Genomic DNA, 14,229 nt, shown 5'->3' on the forward strand with positions numbered 1-14,229 from the left:
TGATGGAGTAAAATATCATGTGTGTGTGCTCTTAAGAACATGATTAAATTAGTAATAATAAGGCTTAAGCAAAACCTCCAAAGATCAATGCTCACCACACACAAGTGATGAGATGTTGCGTTAAGTTCATTTGTGAACCATCTTTCAAGTAACCGTGTAGAGATTGTTCATCAAAGGCGACTATACTTGTTAATTAGGGTGGTCACATGACCACTTTGACTTGAAATTATTTTTATATATACCTTAAAAAAAATTAAATTCTAAATTAATATGTGTTGTTGTTGACTACCCTAGAAAAAAATTCTAAACCACTCTAAAAAAGACTTGAACACCCTAAATAAAAATTTGAGCCCATTAAAAAAAAATTTGATCACTCCAAAAGTTTGGTCCGTTGAAGATTGAAACAAAAAATTGTGAGAAATGTTATGTTTAGCAATTTCACAAACAAATCCTAAGTGACAGATTGTTACTGGTGGCTATTAATAGTGAACAAAAAAGATAATTTTATTGGTAGGTTCCAGTTAGAATCAATAACAACTTACGATTTAGGATTTGTTATAAAAGTATTATGAAAATTTTGTGGACATAGCATTTCTCAAAAATTGCCCAAAAAAATGCAAATCATCCCAAAAGCTCAAGTCAAATGTATAATTGTGATTTTTCAAATTTTCTTTTCAAAAGGCATATTTTAAAATCATTATTTTTTTCTAAAAACACACATTTTTAAAATAGAAGTCTATTTAGTGTTTACTATAGTCTTAGCTAAATTAGTTGAATTTATTTGATGCATTTTTTACACACGCATATGCACCAAAGTAATACTGGAATACTTTGTAAAACATGATTAATGTAACAGTTGAATAACTAAGTTGAATATATTGAATGAACTTATAGTTTACTCTTTATTCTTTTGCTAGCACTACAAACAAATTTCTTATAATAAAATCACTTGTAATGCAAAATTCATTTTTTAAGAAAATTCGTATTGACTTAAATAATCTTCTTTCTGATCTTAAGCTGTGGGAAAACGTTTCATTTTTTCATCTTAATTATTGAGATGAAATAAGAAATAAGAAGAGCATATTTACTAAGAGGTTCTTGTCAACGTCTTGGCCATAATTTTCCTTCAAAAAGAAATTAGTGGAGCATTGTGTCTGTTAAATCTTAATTCATTTAAAGAATACAAAAATTAGTTAAGTGTGAGCCACATTATTGATTTTAAAAATTAAAATAAATAAAATAAAATAAAAAAGAAAGAAAGATGATTTGAGGAAGTTTAGGAAATAGCGTGTAAACCATGCACATAGGGAAGAAGGGAATAAAGGAAACAATCAAGGTAGTGAAACATGCATAAATGTAGTTAGAAGATGAGCTAGATTTGTAATTAAACCAACTTATTTCAAACGTGACACAATGTTATTTATATATCCATAGAATTGGAACTTATGGCATCCTTTCTATAAGAGTACTATTCTTTAGCAATTATTCAAGACATCAATAATTTTCTTTTATCCTTTTTTATATAAGCAAGATTCTTTATAATAATTATTCTTTAGTAACTAACCTTTTTTATTTTTATTTTTATCCTTGAGACTCGATATTAAAAGAAATTTACATTCAAGAAAATGATTTTTTTGAAAAGTTGAAAGAGTAACTTTAAAGATACTACAAATTTTACTATATAATTTTTACAAACTAATGTATCACTAATTATAAAAAATAAATCAGTCATTCATTATTTATGTTTTTTAAATCCACTAATCATTTTTTTTTTTGTCAATTTGTAAATATTTTATAATACAATTTATATTAGTTTCAGCATTTTCTGAGTTGAAAACTTGAAGATCTAAAACAGGAATATGAAAGAATATATTGAAATTATTGATTTTTTTATTGAAAAAAAAAAAACTAGATTATAAATTTCACCATTTAACTTTATTTATAGTTCAATTCAATCTTGTAACTTTTGATTTATTTATTTCATGTTTATAACTTTCCTTCCATCAAATTCCATGGCATTGCATTGTGCCATTAAGTATTCTAAAATGACGTTGAATTAGAAATTCAAAATACCTAAATCATGTTGTTTTGGGATACTTAATGACAACCACTTTAAAGGAAGTAAACAAAAGAGAAGTATTATATTCACAATATTTTTCATTATAATTTCACAACAAATTATAGATGGTACATTGTTATTTGTTCTAATTTGAGTTCAAAATTGAAATTACTTTTTTGTCTGCCCATAACAACCATTAACAACCTACCATTTAAGATTTGTTATGAAAATGTTGTGAACATACCATTTCTCTAAAAGAAATGACTACATTAAAATAAATAAATCGAAAGGCGTAGGACTTAATTAATCTAAGGCTAAAAAACTGAATTAATTTTTGGGTAAAATATAGAAAGTCCAGTTTCTAATTTAAACTAAAACTTGAAGAAAAAAATAAAAATAGAAAAAAACCTTTCTAAACATATTGTTTAAGACTTGTGAGCGGTTATCCACAAAAAAAAAAAAAAAAAGACTTGTGTCCTTAGGAATTGTTTAAAAAAAATTTTAATTTTTCTTAGTGTTTTTTTTAATTAATAATAAAAATTTTAGATTTTTTAAATAAATTAATTTTTAGCTTATTTTGTAATATATTTAACATAAAAGTTTTAAAAAAAACTATGTAGTGGTTACACTTCCCTTCCTTAAGGTTTGAGAGAACGACACCCAACCCCAAACTTGAATGAAAAAAACATCCATCCCTTAAGATTTGAAAAAAATTAACAACTCCCTCCTCCCCCTCCCCACCCCTTTTATTTATATTAGTAATGAATATTCTAACTTTCTAGTATAAAAATCTCATTACAAAAGTTTAACCATGGTTAATAAAAAAATTGATAAATTTAGAATATAAATTGCAAAATTTATCAAGTAACAAAACAATTAGTACAACAAATATCTCCATAAGCTGTTGAAAAAAGAAAAATATAATAAACAAAATTCATACTTAATATTTTAAAATACACTTCAAATTTCATATTTAAAAATTTAATACAAATTAATTACTTTACCCAAAATAAATAAATACATAAATAAAAAACCATCACCACCGCGAAATAAATAAATAAAACACTCTCATATAGCTCGTTACCAAAAACTCAAAAAGTGGCTTCTATAATTTGCAACATCTCTCTCTCTCTCTCTCTCTGTCTCTCTCTCTCTCTCTCTCTCTAAATATTTCATCAATGGCTTGCGTAAGTCTCTCTATATTTCAACCTAATAGGTTATTAAACACTCAAATATGCAAGACTAACCATGTCACATTTTGAATGTTCATTTGACTTTTAAGTTTTAAGGGACTAGAAAATAAAAAGGTGGAGTTAATATACCTTTCATGCTAATAATTTTTTTTTTTTTTTTTTATATAGGAAATTATCTATCCCTCAAATATGCAAAAGTGACCATGTCATAAACTTTTGAGTTTACTCGGTTGACAACATTATTATTCATATATTTGCGACTATAGTGTTTTTTTTTTTTTAATTAAATACCAAAACAACTTACATTACAAGCAAAACAATTACGATAAACAAGTACATAAGAAACACTTAGTCAATCTACTTAACTTAGTCAAAATAAGGAAAAAGATAAACAATATTTTTTTTTTCTTTAAGTGACTAGCACTATATAGATAAATAGTTCTTACACATCCTATACAGGAGTCATAGTCTGTTTCGTTTTGTTCATGAGTATTTTATGATAAAATCATAATGAAATGAGATCAAGAAGGTTTCTTTTGTAAAAAGAGCATTAACCAGTGTCACCTCCTGAAGAATAAACAATGAATTTCAATATTCAATAATAACGTGATGTGAGTATTAGGTTAGCAACATGAATATCTAGGCATCAATCATAACTTCAATTTAAATAACGCCATGTCAAAATTATAGGAATTCGTGTTAAGCCCACCTCTTTGATATTCTATTAGTAAATCTTCCTATGGAATTAAAGCTTACAACATGAGGTGAGAAATCATGCTACGCATTGTATTTGAAAAAGAAAAAAAAGGCACTCTACACCACCTTCTTTTTTTCTTTTTCTTTTTTTGTGTGGATAATCTTCAATTTCATTAATCAAACTGGAGCAGGATACAAATGGGATCAGTCAACCTCACAAGCAGATCTAAGAACATCAGGGAGACTGAGTTTATTGTAACTTATAAAGGACTTAGATGATAAAAGGCAGAGCCTGGCAGCATTATGGGCTACTGCATTACAGTCTCTTCTAACCCAACAGAAAAAACAACTAAGAAAAAGATCTTGAAGGCTTAAAGTGTTGCTGATGATACTACTAATGGTCTACACCACCTATTTGATGCATTATGTATATGAGAAACAATTTCTATTGTCATAGTACAACTTTCGTTCAATTGAGGGTATTCCAATGAGTTCCCTCTTTGTCCACTTCAAATATCTCTAGACAAAGTCCAATAGTAGCATAGTGGTAATGGTATCCTTTATGGTGCATGATTCATCTATAGTTGAAACTCATCTTCCCCTCCTCCACTATCTACCTATCAAAGTATAAATTCATAAATGAACTTTATTTCAAACGCAATGGGCTAACAACAAATATAGACAAAAGTTAAAGATAATCTATATTTGTGAAATAAAATCCAAATGACTATAACATTAGCTACAAATTAAATCATATATTCAAAGCTACATTAACATGAACCAACCAATATTAAGGACATAATACTTGAAATAATACCTTTAGGTAGATAATGATGCCTTTCACATACTCAGGCAGACTCTTGCCTTTTTAGATAACCAATTCATCTTTATCACTGTAGTCACATACATCCGATCTTTTATGTCATCAGCAAATTTGAAAAAAGCATGCCTCCAAGTCCTATTGAAGAAGAGAGCTCCACAAATTGCCCAAAAGCCAGTTGTGAATCCAACTCCCATACCTATATAGAAGCTGGAATTTTTAGAGTCATCTTTAGCACTACCTAGCATAAAATCAATTTAAGTATCCCCAAGAAATAGTTTTCCTTGATATGCCTTCCATAAAATCAATTTAAGCATCCCCAAGAAATAGTTCCCACACTTTGCTGCCCAATTGTAGATTACTGTTGCCAACACTTCAATTCAAAAGTGATTGGATGTTAACATTAACTCTACTTGAATAACTTTAAACTTTTTAAATAACTAAATTTGTTCAAGAAAACTAGTCAAGAAGTTAAGGTAATCAACAAAAAATATAAAAAAAGATCTTTCCCTTGAATCAAGATAGTCCCACTACTTCAAACATAGAAAGGATGGGTCACAAGAAAATTCTAAGATCCTGAACATCTCATGCTGCACTCACACAACTTCAAGCTCATAATGCAGCATTGGAAAAACTTTCCGAATTGCAAATAGAACCTTACCAGGACGGTCAGTAGGTTCCCCATTCCAACGAGGAGCAGCTGCTGGTTGTGGAGGCAATTCATGTGCATCACCTATCCTTTTATTATCAGGAATAAGAATTTCATCCATAGACATGGCGAAAATTTTAACCTGAGCATGGACATTTTCTTGGACTTGGCTCTGTTGATCAACAAGAGAGGCTTTACTAGCCATTCTATGATCTCCTCTACATGTGCCTCTTCAGCATTCCTTCCCAAATGGTTGTAGCTGGATGTTCAAGTCTGTCATGAGAAAAAAATTGTGATTAAAGCACACCCTATGAAGTCATACCCTGAGCAACAAAGGTAGCATAAATTCACATGAAGCCAAGTGGCAAAGTAGGGAACAAACAAAAGTTGTATTAATTTCTTAAGAATAGTTGTACTGTTCTACAGCTTATTTTTTTTTATCAAAGTAAGGCAGTCAAAATAAGCTCATCCAAACACAATTGTGAAAATTTATTTAATTTTAACTTTGTAAACATAATTTATATTAAAACAAAGGCCTTAAAATTAATTTATTTACTTATGACAAAAAGAGCTTATGATTTTGATTATTAAAAATGGGTTATTCTCAAAGTTACACCAGGCTAGAAGGCTATGACACCATCCAAACATATACCTTGGCTGGCTTCCTTGTGAAGTATTTTACCATCAAGCTTGTAAACAATGAGGTCCTTTAGTCTGTCAGGGAGTTCAACACAATTCAACGATATGTAGAAAAATTATTAGTAATTGGTACTTTAATGGGAGAACAAGAACACACATGACACACCCACAAGCTCTTAAATAATCAGAACCAAATGTGGAATTTTTGTAATAATTAATTGAGACTTCTTCAGTACCTAAACAAAAGATAGGTACTTAAAACCCAAATAATGCAATTATGGTCAAAAAAATATGCGTTGTACATATAAACCATTCTCTTCACAAATTCATAAGTTTTATTATAAAAATTAAAATGACATAAATTGCATTCTAACTTCATGTGTTTTCTACATGTAGGCCAAAAAGGGCATTGTTTAGCTATGTTAATAGTGGCATTAGTAAAAACTGTTCATTGTGACAATTTGATAAAATAAAATAAAAAAACAACTTATTAAATACGAGGAGCAGTTCAATAATTATTGAAGACAGCAAGTTCAACAAGAAAAATCAAATGAAAGTGTTAGATGATGGAAATGTTGAGAGCCTCTGCACCACAAGATGCAGAAGAGTGTGGCGATACATGATCATGTCCAAGCTCAACAAATACATATAGTCTAGTACATTAAGCAAAAACTGATAGTCTTGTAATAAAATCTGGGTGCTGAAACATTCTAATTTGATTCCAGTACAGAGACTATGATATGGGGTACTGCTTGTATGCGCACTTGTAATGAATTTTGTAACATTCAAACATACATGACAGCTATGTATTACGGAACAAGCACCCAGTTGAACCCTCTCATCCAACCTATGATGCGGCAAGGGTTGATTTGATGTTATTGGGAAATATATTCAGGAAAAAGTTTGAAACATTAACCATATAATTAAAAGAAAAACAATTAGTTCTAACCACTTAAGGAGATTAAACTGGAGGGCATGAGTCCAGCTTGGAGGACATCCTTGTACTTCCAAGAGATATTGATACCCTTTTTTTTTCCCACATATCCATGTAATTGTTAGCCAGCAACATGCCATCCAAATACTAAAGTGAGAATTGATCACAATCTAGCACTTTCTTGCAGTAAAATAATCTGGACCTCTATATGTGTTACCTCCAATACACTTCCAACCAAGGCCCTGACGAATGTCAATCAAAACTGAGAACTTCACATATTCTTTATAATCAATTTGATTTCCAAGGTTTCAACCCTAATAATGTCATGTTTTAGGTTACTAACTGGTTGAATTTCTTGTTTAGCTGTAATAAGAATGGCATTCAAAAAAGAATGAATACTATTTTAGAGCTTTAACTTCAATAAAAAGAAGCCAAGAGATACTCTATAATGTATTAATATTATCAAAGCTTGAAAGTAATCCTTTTGTTTTATTGGTAAGTTGCACACATGGGTGGGTCTTGAACCCTCAATCTCACCTGCCACATTGTTCTTAAAACAGGGGGAAATACTCATTCGCAACATTGATGTTTGCAAGAAATCTAACAACTAGAGCATATTATCATTCCAATAAATATATAATCAACAATTCATCTAAGAATATTAATTTAGAAGTACAAAGGTTAAAAAGTATAGAACTACCTATGAATCACATCACAAACACAAAAATATGATTTCTAGAAAGACCTTATAGAAGCTAGAAATAACAGATAGAGCATTAGATACACCAACAAACTCCAAACAAGTATTCTGGAAACGGTGATTAAATACTCATTGAAGATGCCTTCCATAAAATCAAGTTAAGCACCCCCAAGGCATCTTCCCCTCCACTTCACTGCCCAAAAGTAGACTTCTTTTGTTGACACTCTAGTTCAAAAATGATTGGATGTTGACTTCAACTCTACTTGAATAACTTTTAAATATTTTAAACAACTAAATCTGTTTAAGGAAACAATTAAAGAAGTTAGGGTAATCAATGGACAAATCAAAAGATCATTCCTTCGAATCAAGACAATCCCCCTACTTCAAGGATGAGTCACAAGAAAATTCAAAGATCCCAAACATCTCAAGCTGCACTCACACAACTTCAAGCTCATAATGCAACATTGGAAAATGTTTTTATTTTTACAAACAGAATCTTACCAGGACGGTCTGTAGGTTGGCCATTCCTGCCAATATCAAAACCAAGGCCACTTAAACAAGGAGTAGCTATTGGTTGTGGAGGCAGTTCTTGTGCCTCGACTATCCTTTTAGTATAAGGCAGGAGAATTTCATTTATACGCATGGAGAAACTTTTAATCTGAGCATGAATGTTTTCTTGGAGCTGCTTCTGTTGATCAGCAAGAGAGGCTTTACAAGCCATTTCATTGAACTCCTTTGCTTTTGCCTCATCAGCATCCCTTCCCAAACGGTTCATGAGAAAAAAATTGAGATTAAAGGACAACCAATGAAGTAGTACACTAGATGACAAAGGTAGCATAAATTCACATGAAGCCAAGTGGTAAAGTAGAGAGAACAAACAAAATAACATCTACTCAAAATGCAATACCATGATTTATAAGTTCAATTTTGGCTTAATCACTATGCAAGTAATACAACTTTTTCAGTAATTATGATTTAAGAAGTTTTGAAACTAAAATAGGCACAAAATGTATACTTAATAGTGGTGATTCAACCTAAATTTCTCAATTATTATAATACTACATTCACTTCTATCTTTAAATACTATAGAGACCGGAACTAGAAAATAGTTGATGCCTACCATGAACTTTATATGCTAAGGTTCTGTTTGTTTTAGATTAAAATGTCAATTTAATTTCACCAACAACTCACGTAAATCTTTAAAAGCCTCAATTTTTTTAATTACAATCGTATTTTTAAACAAAGTAAGACAATCAAAAGAAGGTCATCCAAACACAATCTCAATGATAATTTACCACTTCTTTTTAAGTAAATTTAAAATAAATAAAATAAAATAAAAATCATTAACTGATGCATTCACTTATTACAAATAGATCTGACACACTAAATGGAAATTGATAGGGTTGAACCATAGCATCTAGTCTTTTTTTTCATTATTATTATTATTTTCATATTATGCTTCAGTAAGTTTTGAATCAAACATAAGCATGTATATCAACATAATTGGGTAAAAAATTAATTCAAGAGGTTAATAAAAACCAATCTAATGGTCTACACTACTGATATGGTCCCTATCTTAGAACATTAACACAAACAACATCCTTAGTGAAATTGGCCGGTACCAATGGGCAATAGCCACATATAGTTCATATGAAGAGGTATCAAAATAGATAATTCAAATGACAAAGTCATAGTTACACTGACCTGGTATATAGAAACAATTTATTTATGTTGGCTTCAATTTGTAATTGTCTTGGAATGCAAGAGTTTTCACAGCCTGTGAATATCATTTGCAAAAGAGCAAAAGGGTCATACAAAAGCACGAGGAATAAAAAAAAAATATGCAAAATTGGAAACATAGCATAAATGAAAGATAGTTTTAATCTTTATGACTAATATTGCTATCAAAAACCCAACTCAATTCATTAACAGTCATAGATTTAGCTCAATTGAGTAGAGTTTGTTGGTTCCAAAATGGGAAACCCATTTTTTAAATAGGGAACAGTATTTATAGTAAAACTGTAAAACAAAAACGAGAGAGAGAGAGGGGGGGGGGCTTTTGGAATTTGTGGAATAGAAAAGTTATTGTGAAATAAATCAATGAGTCCAAAAAGCACTTTTTTTTGTTCAGTGACCTGAACTCTGAATTTATGCTGATGGAGAAATATTTATTCTTTAAATGACTAGCACTACAAACATCCTTAATGAAACTAGCCAGTACCAATAGCCGCATACAGTTCATATGCAGAGCTAACAAACAAGATAATTTAAACGACAAAGTCATAGTTACATTGACCTGGTATATAGAAACAATATATTTGTTTTTGCTTCAAATTGTAATTGTCTTGGATTGCAAGAGTTTTCACAGCCTGTGAATATTTTTTGCAAAAGAGCAAAAGAGTCATACAAATGCACGAAAAAAAAAAAGCATAGCATAAATGAAAGAAAGTTTTAATCTTTATGACTAATATTGTTATCAAAAACCCAACTCAATTCAATAAAAGTCATAGTTTTGGCTCAATTGAGTAGAGTTTGTTGGTTCCAAAATGAGAAACCCATTTTTGAAATAGGGAACAATATTATTAGTAAAACTGTTATGTCATAAACCAAGGCTAAAGTTATGTCATATTTGTGAAAAAAAATCCAAAAGACTATCACATTTAGCTATGAAATAAATTGTATATTCAAAGTAGCTGACTACAACATTAGCATGAAAGAAACAATATTAAGGACATATAACTTGAAGCAATACCTTTTGGCTAGATAACAATGCCTCACTTACTAAAGCAGACTCTTAGCTTTTCCAGTAAATTCATCTTTATCATTGTAGTCACATAAATCCAATCTTTTATTTCATCAGCAACTCTAAAATAAGCATGCCTCCAAGTCCTATTAAAGAAGAGAGCTCCACAAATTGCCCAAAAGCCAGTTGCGAATCCAACTCCCATACCAATGTAGAAGCTAGAGTTTTCAGAATCATCTTCAACACTGCCAATTGGTGATTTATTCAAAGATTGTTCCTCAATTGTGCAGCTTTTTGGAAGAGGATCACCACATAACTGAGGATTTCCAATGTACCTAAGGGCATCAAATGATTGAAGCTGGGTGCTTGAAGGAATTCTACCCGAGAGGTTGTTGTATGACAAGTCCAAGAGACTAAGAAATGTCAAATTAGACATGCTTGGAGGAATTTCACCCGATAAATGATTTTGTGAGAGATCAACTGACTCTAACTCTTTCATACTCCCAATTTTTTCTGGTATCTTTCCCATCAAATGATTTCGAGACAAATTCAAAAAACGTAATTCGAAAAGATCTGAAATCTCAGTAGGGATTGATCCAGATAAGTTGTTACTTGAAAGGTCTATGAGCCTAACTAACTTAAGGTTCTCATTGTATTCCATTTCTTTCCCTTTGGGAACCAACTGAACATTCTCAACATAGGATGCATCTGCAATCACATATAGATACGAAAAAGACATAAAAGAATAAAATGAAATATCATCGGAATCTGGTAATGCCATAGCGCTAATATTTTTCAAGCAGCTTGGTATGGATCCTGATAGGCTATTATTGGCAAGATCCAATACTCTAAGAGAAGAAAGTTGGCATATTTGTTGAGGTATATAACCCTTGAATTCACTTGATCTTAGACGGAGAACTATAAGATCTGTCATTTCTCCAATCCATAGTGGTATGATGGACAAATGATTATCACCCATATCAATGAGCCTCAGATTTGAGCACTTTTTCAATGATGAAGGAATATCTCCACAGATGCTATTTTTTTGTAAACGCAATGATTGGAGGTTAACTAAAGCCCCCATGGAGTAGGGAATTCCACCTACTAGATTATTGCTCCCTAAGTTTAAATGGATCAAAGACTGCCAATACTTCCAGCAGTGAGAAAGTTCTCCTGATAAGAGATTGTTTGATGCATCTAAAACCTCTAATTTATTCTTTCTAACTTTCTTTTGGCATAAGAAAGTAGAAATGGGTCCATAAAATGAGTTGTTAGCTATATTGAGCATTTTGATAGTAGAACTCAGAAAAATGTCTGATACATCACATTCTATGTGGTTGTTAGAGAGATCGATATATGTAATGTTTGCAGTCCAATTCCAGAACCAACCCGGAGCTTTACCGGAAATTCCTGACATGGACATTTCTAAAATACTGAGGGATCTTTGTGATTGTAGCCATGCAGGAAAATTAGGACCTATCTTGATTGAGCTCATGGAGGCATAGCCAAGTTGGAAGGGGGGAACCCAATTGGAATTGACATTAAAGAACAAAGGTGCTTCAGACATATAGAGTTTCTTTAATTTTGAGAGTTTTCTGAAATGCCCTTCATCTACGGTACCTGTTAAAGAATTTTTTCCGACAAACAACGTCTCTAACTTAGAGAGAAGTCCAAGACTCTTTGGAATGGTACCATTCAACTGATTTTGGTCGAGCATTAATGTTCTCATACGAGATAAATTCCCAAAGGAAGAAGGTATAGGACCATTTAAAGAATTAATTCCGAGATCAAGATATTCTAATTTCTCTAAATTGAAAATGCTAGGCGGTATATTGCCTTTCAAAGAATTGCTGAACAGCCTAAGCTCTAAGAGGCTTGTACTGAGATTAGAGAACCAATTAGGTATCTCATGATTGAAATGATTTCTAGGAAGAGAAAGGACTCGAAGAGACGTGAAATTGACAAATCCAAGAGACGGATTCAGGCTATCAAGCTGACAATTGTACAAGTATAGCTCTGAAAGAGATGGGAACTTACTCATTATTTGAAGCCAATCAACTTCTCTGTGAAGGTCAACTGAGTTCAGGACAAGGTGTTGAATGGCAGAGAGACCAGACATCCAACGAAGGTTATCTACATAGAGATCGGAATTAGATCCAAGTGACAGATAGCGAAGGCTTGAAAGGTTCCCAAGCTGATGAGGAATGAGTCCACTGAAGTTGGCGCCTGAGAGATCAAGATGTGTGAGACTGAACATTGAACCAAGGAAAGTTGGGATGGGAGTACAATTAAAGTCATTGCCACTCAAATCCAAGTAATTCAAATGTTCTAATTGGAGCAACGAACTACTAATCTCACCGCCTAACCTCGAATAATTGAGGTGGAGCTCAGAGACTCGGCCAATTTTCTTGTCGCAGAAAACTCCGTCCCAAATACAGCAATCTTTATGGTCAGACCAGGATGAGAGGACGTGGTCTTGATCAGTGAGACCACGTTTGAGGGTTAGAAGGGCTTGCTTGTCTTTTTCATTGCAAGAGACATTTGAGATTGACTCTGCTTTGAAGAAGAAGAAGAAGCTTAGACTGAAGGCAATGGGAAGGAACCATACTAAAAAAAGCACATGATGAAGAGTTGCAAAAGAGGCGGCCATGGTAACGAATTGAAGGAAGGGAAGTTTGAAGGAAGAAAAGCTGAAGTGTGGGTATATTGCAAAAGAGGCGGCCATATATATAGTGATTCTTCAAACCCTTTCTCATTTTTCTTATTATTATATTATTTTAATAAAGACCTTGATTTGTTGACTTGTGATTTTATATTATGTTAAGCCAAACCCACAAGGATCAACACTAACCACTCAGGTGATGAGATGTACAGTCCGTTTGGGAAGATTTTTTCTTTTTTTCTTTTTTTCTTTTTGAGAATTTGGGAAGAAATTTATTTAATTTTGTAGTTTTTTTTTTATTACTATTTATGGGCCTCATTGTATAATTGATACTATTTATAGATCTCATTGTATTATTCAACTAGCTTTTAACTTCTTCTTTTTTACATTTTTAGTAAAAAAATTTCAGTTTCAACTAAATAAACTGTTCTTAAACGGACCCGTAGTATTAGATTCATTTCAGAACCATCTTTCACGTAATAATGTAGAGATTTTTCATTAAGGATAAAACTTAAGTATAATACCTTAGGTCATGTTCTTTAGGTTCCTCTCTTAAAATTTAGTCATGTGACCACTTAATTAAAAAATACACTTCCATTCCATAAGAAAAAATCCACATGGCAGAATCTTAAAAAGGGAACCTAAGGAAAAGTACTTAAGTACTATATTTAAGTCTTGCCCTTCCATTAATATCATAATCATCTAGAATTTGAATTATTGAATTTTTGTTTTTATTTGGTGACTTGTTGACCATTAATCTATTATGCAATATTTTCCACCATGTGACATAATTTTCATGTTGGGCCAAAAATTCATGTTGAGGAAATTGTTTTTGGAACTTAAGGCTCATTATTGGATACAATCTCAAGTCATGTGTATGTGCTCTTAATGACAAGATTAAATTAGTGATAGTATATACTTTTAGCCAAACCCCTAGAGATCATTGCTCAGCACACACAACTGAAGAGATGTAGTGTTAGGTTCATTTGACAATCATCTTTCATGTAACCGCATAGAGATTTTTCAACAATATCAAAATCATTAAGCATTTGTCTTATTGACATCTTTTTGTTTTTTAGTTGGGTGACTTGTTGACCATTAATCCTTTATGCAATATTTTCCACCATGTGACAT

At 31.6% G+C, this 14,229-nt stretch overlaps 1 protein-coding gene across 2 annotated transcripts; it reads right to left on the reverse strand.

The window, feature by feature from the left end:
* Positions 1–3,985: 3,985 nt before the first annotated feature.
* On the reverse strand, positions 3,986–13,118 carry LOC142636095 (receptor-like protein EIX2). Of its 2 annotated transcripts, none has more exons than XM_075810171.1 (7): positions 10,443–13,118; positions 9,395–9,467; positions 8,192–8,448; positions 6,070–6,131; positions 5,430–5,690; positions 4,766–4,967; positions 3,986–4,561 (listed from the first exon to the last, which is right to left on the reverse strand). In XM_075810171.1, the coding sequence occupies exon 1, from the start codon at positions 13,081–13,083 to the stop codon at positions 10,465–10,467; it is 2,619 nt and encodes an 872-aa protein (XP_075666286.1). In that variant the 5' UTR covers positions 13,084–13,118; the 3' UTR covers positions 3,986–4,561; positions 4,766–4,967; positions 5,430–5,690; positions 6,070–6,131; positions 8,192–8,448; positions 9,395–9,467; positions 10,443–10,464. The 2 variants fall into 2 exon arrangements, with proteins under 2 accessions (XP_075666286.1, XP_075666285.1); XM_075810170.1 differs by having other exon boundaries at positions 3,987–4,565.
* Positions 13,119–14,229: the final 1,111 nt, after the last annotated feature.

Source organism: Castanea sativa, chromosome 5 (genome assembly GCF_040712315.1).
Source record: "Castanea sativa cultivar Marrone di Chiusa Pesio chromosome 5, ASM4071231v1".
Classification (NCBI taxonomy): Eukaryota; Viridiplantae; Streptophyta; class Magnoliopsida; order Fagales; family Fagaceae; genus Castanea; species Castanea sativa.